The sequence below is a fragment of the Malania oleifera genome, chromosome 7, assembly GCF_029873635.1.
Source record: "Malania oleifera isolate guangnan ecotype guangnan chromosome 7, ASM2987363v1, whole genome shotgun sequence".
Lineage (NCBI taxonomy): Eukaryota > Viridiplantae > Streptophyta > Magnoliopsida > Santalales > Ximeniaceae > Malania > Malania oleifera.
The window spans coordinates 87,765,803-87,773,955 of record NC_080423.1 but is presented as its reverse complement, the minus strand read 5'-3'; the positions used below and the strand labels follow the sequence as shown (position 1 = coordinate 87,773,955).

The window sequence follows — 8,153 nt, the reverse complement described above, 5'->3', positions numbered from 1 at the left end:
AGATTAACACAAACTTACAACTTTATAGTTTTGTTACAAATACTGTTGTTGACAACTTGGATGTGATGACACATTTCTTCACAACTTTTCTAGTTTTTAAAACAATATTTTCAATTAATCATCTTCTTACAGTTTTCTTTTCGTATGACAATTTCCTAACAACTCCATCTCGGGTCAATTATTAGATCCCCTAAAGATAACGTTGAAAGCTTATTAAAACTATTTACTTTTATCTTTTGTTTAAAATAAAGTTTGGTGAGACCTTAGTTTGACAACTCATCTCAGTACGTCGCTTGCATGACTACTATTAAAAAAATTTATTCAATATTTGCTAGCTTTATATTAATATTATTTTTTATATTTATAGAGTACATATCTTATTATATTATATATAATATTACATTAGAATATATATGTTTGTGTATATATAATATATAATAGCATTATATATATTTGTATACTATATCATTATTAAATTTTACTATTATATATTTTATAATTAATGATAGTTAATATTTTATTTTTTTTATTTTTAAGGTTAAAATAATAATACAATTAATTAATAATTATATAAAACTAGCAAATATTGAATAAATTATCATATATATATATATAAAATTAGAATTTGATTCTAAAATAAGATTTAGAAATTAAAATATAGGTACAGGAGAGAATTCATTGCTGCATTGATTAATAGGATTGCCGTGCAACAAACATAAGAAATAGGTACAGAATTGATTTCTCCAACACCGCCCAAATGAAAATTCAGAAGTGAAAACAGTTTTTTGGCACCGAAAAACGCCAGCGGAAGCTCGTACTTCTTCAATGGCGTCAGTCCCTCTCGCTTTGCTCGTACACAGTCCAAATGTTGCTCTCCAGCTTGGTCGGAGAAGGACAGTTGGCGTTGGAGGCTCACCAGCAACTCCCGTCGCTGCTCATAAGTCGCGTGGTACTTCGTTGAAGGTTTCCAGCTTCAATGAATTGTTTGAGTGTGGGTCTCTGCAGAGGCGGTGTTGTGGAATTAGTGTTCCACGTGCTGCCGCGGATGTTGTGCGTGATCGAGCTGTGAATGGAGAGGGGGCAAGTAAGGGAAAGGTTCTGAGAGTTGGTCTCATTTGTGGAGGTCCGTCTGCGGAACGGGGGATTTCGTTGAACTCTGCGAGATCAGTCCTTGATCATATACAGGTAAGTGATCATATAGGCTAATTGTGAAACTTGTATGTCGTTGCTAAAATTTTGACTGCGATTTATTGACTGGATCATGATCTTTATTTTCTAAAAAAAATAAAATAAAAAGGGCTGGGAGGACCGGGGTCAGGGCCCGCTGTTCACAATATGGGCCTAGGCGAGATTTAATCAGGACCCTAATATTTTGTTTAATATTTTTTCTTTCTTTCTTCGTTTTTCATATTGGATTCATATTTTCTCATTGACATAATTAAATTTCAAAATTAACACTAACTATAAATTGACAAATCATGTAAACAAATAAAAATAAATTTAATAAATCTATAAAAATAATAGATTGAAACAATATAATCTGATTGTTATTATTATTGCAAATTGATCGGCGAGCGAGACTTTAGAGATATCGGATTCTTGCCGGATACAATGCTCTAACCTCAAAGTTTCTAAAATTTAAGAAAAAATAGAAAAAAGTAAAAATAATAGAAAAATAATTCATAAACATTAAAATCAAAATTAGGATTGATGAAAATTACAGAGAATCGGAGGCTCAAAGATGATGAACACAAGAGCCAAAGTAAAAATCATAGAGAGACCGAGAGATGAGATTGAGAAAGTGTGAGATATGGAAAGATTTTTTTAAAGAGACTAAGAGAGAGATGAGAGTAATAGATAGTTAGAAATATAATAAAGTTGTTAGTTGGGAAGTCAATGAGACTTGAAAAAAAAAAGAATTAAATTATATTTATTTTACATTTTAAAATACAATTTCATTTATTTGTTAGTTGAGAAGTCAATGTATGGGAAGAGAGTATAATAAATAATGTTAATATTATTTAATTAAAAAAACATTTGGGGCCTCAAAAATATATTATTATATTAAAAAAAATTAGGGGCCCTAAAAAGGCGAGCACCTCAGCTGTCTAAAGGAAGAGCCGGCCTTGACCGGGGTTTACTTCGGGATTGCTTTGATGCTTAAGTCAGGAACTGAAATGGTAATGGCAACAGTAAATGAATTAAGTATCTATAGGATGCCTTATCTTTTTTCAAAGTCCTCCTTTTATAGCTGTTTGGACCTCTCTCCTACTAATGCTTTTTTCTCCAAATATGGAGGAGTTATGTGGGAGTTATGAGCTTTTACTCCAGAAGTTATATGAAATTCATGAGCATTTATTCCAGCTTTTTATTGGGTGTTATAACTAATTTATTATTTCTTTTTAAGTGCGTTTAATTTTATGCTCTCATCATTGTCCATTGACATTGTGCAATGACCTCATTATTGTCACCTAATTTTGGCTGACATTTTGTATCTCATCAGTTGCCCCCCACTCTTGAGCATAGGAATTACTTTTTTTTGGCTTAGGAGTAGTTGTAAATCCTCACACCCAAGAAAGGCATTTTGTAGCATGTATATAAAAGATTACTTTATATACATCTACCCTCTAGCAAGAAAAAACAAGCATGGAAGCTAACTGCTTCTATTCTTCTTTTGGTTGAGTCAAGCTGGCATCTTGCCGAGCTTTTTTATTTTTTCCTCAAACCAGGTAGACCACATTGGTAATTGAGTAGGCTAGACTGAATTTTGTTTGTTCCTTTTTTTTTTTTCTTTTGCAGACCGAACATAGCTTTTCTCTTTTTTCCTTTTTCTTTCCTTTGCATGGCCGAATTGGAATTTTGTTTCAAGCTACTTGCTTTTTTTGCCTTAATTGATTTTTATTTTTGCAAAAGTTTATTTATTTGCATAAATTTAAACAGAGCTTACCTCTAAATGCAAGCAAAGCTCATCTGTTGTGACATTAGCAGTTGTATGGAGAGCCCATCTGTCAAGTGGTATGAGCATTGCTCATTTGTTAAGCAATATGGGCATGTCCCATTTGTCAAGAGATATGAGCATTGCTCAGCTGTCAAGTTATATAAGCATTGCCCATCTGTCAAATGATGAGTATTGCTCATATGTAGAAGTTTATAGGCTTTGCCCATTTGTCAAGTAACATGAACATTGTTCATCTGTTGAGTAATATGGGCCTTGCCCATCTGTCAAGTGATATGAGCATTGCTCATTTGTCGAGTAATATGACCTTGGCCGTCTATCAAGTGATATGATCATTGCTCATCTATCGAGTAATATGGGTCTTGTTTGTCAGTCAAGTGATACGGGCATTGCTTATCTGTCGGGCAATATGGGCTTTGCCCATCTATCAAGTGATGTGAGCATTGCTCATCTGTCCTTGGCCATTCCAGAAAGTGGGTCTATTTGGCTTGTAAATAAGTCTTGCGGCCTTTGTAGGCTATTTTTTTGAAATATATTTCCTTGCATTCAGAATCTACTAACCAGGAAATATCTTGTCATAATATAATCAATATATACTTATCAACCATGTTATCATGGTAAAATATTAATTCTATATCTAAAATACTAAAAATAGATCATCTAATAGATTCTTGGATTACCTAGCCTCGTCAGAATTGAGATACTTACAATTTGGGGTTAATCAAGTTGCCCCCCTTCCATTTATTTTTTTTGAAAAGCCAAAAATTTCTCTATTGGAACCATTTGTTCTTGCGGTGAAACAGGGGTTTGTGAAAAATTGAATTAACAAGGGTAAATGGTTTATGTTAGGATGATTAGAGCCAAAATTGTGTGAGGTTGTCATGATCGTTGCCTACGTTACTATTTTACTCCTTCGGTTCCCATAGACGACGCCAAATTGTTGTCACTAAAATCTTGACCGCGATTTGTTGTCTTGATCAAAACCTTGATTTCCTGGGGAAAAAAAAAGATACAAAAAAGGCTTTTGGAGGACCTGGGATGAACTCCAGGGTATCACTCCGATGCTTCAGTTAGGAACTAGAAGGGTAAGTTTGGAACGACAACAATATATGAATTAAGTGTTTGTAGGATGCCTTAACTATTCCCAAGGTCCTTCTTTTATAGCTGTTGTGCCTCTCTCCTATTAATGTTCTTTTCCCCATTTATGGAGGAGTTGTATGGGAGTTATGGGTTTTTATTCTAGGAGTTACACGAGATTTATGATCCTTTAATCCAACTTTAATTGGGGCTTGGAAATATTTTTTTACCCCCTTTAAGTTTCTTTAATTTCTTGCCCTCATAGTGTCCACTGACTTAATCCAACTTTTATTGGGGCTTGGAAATATTTTATTACCCCCTTTAAGTTTCTTTAATTTCTTGCCCTCATAGTGTCCACTGACTTCATGCAATGGCCTCATTATTGCCCCATGATTTAGGTTGACATTTTGTGCCTCATCATATATATTACATATCTGTAGCTTAGTAATTTTTTTTTTCTTCTGCTTGGATCTCGAGAAAACAGAGAAAAACATAAAGAAGAGAAATTAGGTGTCTTGAACTTTCCTGTTGTTTGGTTAGCCTTTTGAAAGTAATTATTATGCTATGATGTTAAAAAATTGAAGCAATGTTTGCTTTCAGGAGCATTAAGTATTCCCAAGTTGATAAGAAAACAATGCGTGAGAGAATAAAAAACTCTATTTTCTCAAATACAATTTCTTTTTCTTCACCGATGCTGAACAATATATAAAGTTTTGTTCTCTATTTATTCTTTTCCCCTCATTTAAGAGCGATTTGCTTATTATTTTTCCAATTAAACGGCATAGTCTAGTGCTTCTACAGTTTGTCTGTTGTTAACGTTAGTATGACTATTGTTGGTTGTTATAGATGTCGGTTGTCTGACTGCATCAATTTCTTTTCCTATGCATCAGGGAGATGATTTGCATGTGAGCTGTTACTACATTGATCGCAACCTGAATGCATTTGCTATATCTTCTGCTCAGGTTTGTATGTTGCCTTATTTCATATTTGGTACACATGCTTTGTACAGTATAAAAAAATAGTTTTCACTGAATTTTGGTTTGTTGAGCGAAATTTTAAATACATTTTTAATCTTAAATATTTTATGTTGATACTTTAGAATGGAAAAATTTTTTAGTTGCAGCATGGCAACACAAGCTGCGTAGAGACTTATGGCATGTGTGCTGGGTGAAGTGTTTGGGGTGCTGAAGTCAGAGGACTATAGAAGCCTACATTTTATTTGGTCAATATTGAAGGAAAAGAATAGACAAATCTTAGATGATGGAAGTATCTTCTATTACAAGTTATTTAGTGTTACTAATGTGTGTTATTCCTATGTTAGTAAGCATAGGTTAGTCTGTGAGTCAATTAAGGGTAATATGATCATTGGTATGTACTTGTCATATATCATAAATAGAGGCAGAGACCTATTACTGTGATGTGGTCTTCCATTTTTTACCCAAATTGCCAAAGCTAGCATCAAAACTGAAACCTAAAACCCTAAATCCGCCATGTGTCTACGAGCATAAGGGAATTGCCAGCACTACCATAGACCTGAAAAACAGCCTTTAGCTGCTGTAAGCTATAGCAGTCGTCGGAAATTTCCTGGATGATACTGCCAGTTTAGGAACACAAGAACTCCTTAAGATTTTGCAAAACCAACACCATAGCGACCCACAGACATTGCTGATCTACCCACCACTGAAATCCCATCGCTACAGATCCTCCCACGTGCCCTCATGCGCCAGTCAAAGGTAGGCATGGCCGACCCCATGTGGCGGTGTGTGAAGGTTCTTTCAGGCATGTATCCGGCCAAGTTGCTCCTACACTGTTTGGATTCCTCTATAAGCATATTACTGAAGTTTTTGGTGATGGTATTTGTCCAAAGATCTCACCTTTTTTAGTTGCTCATGTGCGGCACCCAAGGAATGCTTGTTTCGTACTGTCCGAAGCTGCTTTTCAATGTTTATTGAGTTCATTAGTACCTGAAACAGTGGTATTTGCTGTGTTTTTTATTCATTTTTATCTTGTTCGTTGTGTGCTTGTGGTTTTCTCTGATTGTTGAAGGTTGTGTGAGTTGGGATGGAGTCTGTGAATCCAGAAGCATGTTGTTTTCTGTGTATTTTTGATTTATGTTGGGATGGAGTTTCCAAATCTCAAAAGTATGTTTGCCTTGTTAGTCACTTGTTTGGCCGTTGGTAAACAACACACTATATAACTGTCTTAGAGAGGAGTATTCAAGGTTGCTGCAACATTAGGCATATCAAGAAGCATCTCATCCCATTGCATCTTTTGCTTAGAATGGTAATCCTATGGCCTGCATACCATTTGAAATCTTTTCCACTAGTCCGTGGGTTACTGGTTCTACCACCATTGACTATATGGCAGGTGTAACTTACTTCTTTTCTGCTCTCCAATATTCTAAAAATCTGCCTCAAGTTACCTTGCTGATGGGTCCATTGCTACAATTAAGGGGATAGGAACAGTAAATCCTACTCCCTCCATCTCTTTTTCTTCTATTTTGTACATTCTTAAATCCCCCTTTAATCTCATGTTTGTTAGTAAGATTACAAAATCACTAAATTGTTTTGTTACCTTCTGTCCAGATTTTGTTATTATTTAGGCTCTAAAGGCAAGGAAGACGATTGGCACAGGATGTGAGGCTGGTGGACTTTACTACTTTGAATCTTTCTGTCCTTCTAGTTGATGCTAAACCACTTCAAATTCATTGTCGCCTTGTTCATCCTTCAGTGGGCAAGTTAAAATAGTTAGCTCCTACGTTGAATTTTGTGTCTAAGCTTGAGTTTGAGTCTTGTTAATTGGGAAAAAAATTTTGTGCTCCCTTTGCTTCGCATTTCAATAAATGGACGATCAGCCCTTTAATGTACTACCATTCTGATGTTTGAGATCCTTGCTGTGCCACATCAAAGTTGGGGCTCCCATATCTAGAATGAAGTGGTTGTATTTAATAAAGATTCTTTTGAGTTGTTTGATATGTTTTATGCCTTTTGTTCTCAAACAAGGACTTAGTTCAATGTACTAGTTAGGATGTTTTGTAGTGATAATGGTAAGGAGTACTTTGGTATTCAATTCACTATCAATAAAATCAACTTTAGTATGATCCATGTGCCCACACTCCAAAATAAAATGGTGTTGAGAGCGGATAAACAAACATATTCTCAATGTTAGTTGTACCCTTTTGTGTCAAATGAATATTCCTAAACTTTTTTTGAGTGATGCCATGCTCACTGCTTATTCTCTCATCAATAAAATGCCATCCTTTATCCTTGGCGGTAAAATCCCACATTCAATTATCTTTGCAAAGGTGTCCATCAGTTACGTTGTGGATAAGTTGGATCCTCATGCTATTAGATGTATTTTTCTAAGCTACTCTAGTACTCAATAGGGATATCGATGCTGAAGGATTTTTTAGAAGAAGAATAACCATTCTTATTGAATTTCAAGAGACATGATTACAAGATAAATAGTTGAGGAAGGCCACAATGGAAAATCAAATCACCACAAAATCAACAATTGAAATCACCAAAAAATCAGCAATTCAAATCAGTAGATCTCTAGGCTAGAAAACAGGAAACTGAAACTACTAGAAACTGAAATATTATTTTCAGATTTTAAAAAATATAATTTCCTAATTTATTCCCTAGAAATTCGACACCCCTCCCCTCAAGTTGGAGCGTAGATATCTATCACACCCAACTTGCTTACAAATAGCTCAAAACTAGGTCTGAAAAGTCCTTTGGTGAAGATATTGGCTATTTGTTGAGTAGTAGGAACAAAAGGCATGCAAATAGATCTACTATCAATCTTCTCTTATATGAAGTGTGTCTATCTCTACATGCTTCGTGCAGTCATGTTGTACTGGATTTTGAGCAATACTTATGGCAGCTTTGTTGTCACAATACAACTTCATTGGCATGTTCACCGGCATCTGTAGCTCTTCAAGAATTCTCTTCAACCATAGCATCTCACAAACTCCGTTAGCTATAGCCCTATATTCTGCCTCCACACTGCTCCTTGCAACCACATTCTGTTTCTTGCTTTGCCATGTGACCACATTTCCCCAGACATAAATACAGTATCTTGACGTGGATCTCTTGTCAATAACTGAGCTTGCCCAATC

At 35.1% G+C, this 8,153-nt stretch overlaps 1 protein-coding gene across 3 annotated transcripts in view; it reads left to right on the top strand.

The window, feature by feature from the left end:
* The first annotated feature begins 677 nt into the window (after positions 1–677).
* Positions 678–8,153, top strand: part of LOC131160433 (uncharacterized) — a 140,861-nt gene continuing 133,385 nt past the window's right edge. For 2 of the 3 annotated variants that reach the window (XM_058116112.1, XM_058116111.1), the window contains exons 1-2: positions 681–1,185; positions 4,924–4,995. In XM_058116112.1, coding sequence (XP_057972095.1) covers positions 826–1,185; positions 4,924–4,995 — 432 coding nt within the window. In that variant the 5' untranslated portion in view covers positions 681–825. Of the gene's footprint in view, positions 1,186–4,923; positions 4,996–8,153 lie in introns of all 3 variants that reach the window. The other variant, XM_058116113.1, reaches the window with a different exon arrangement.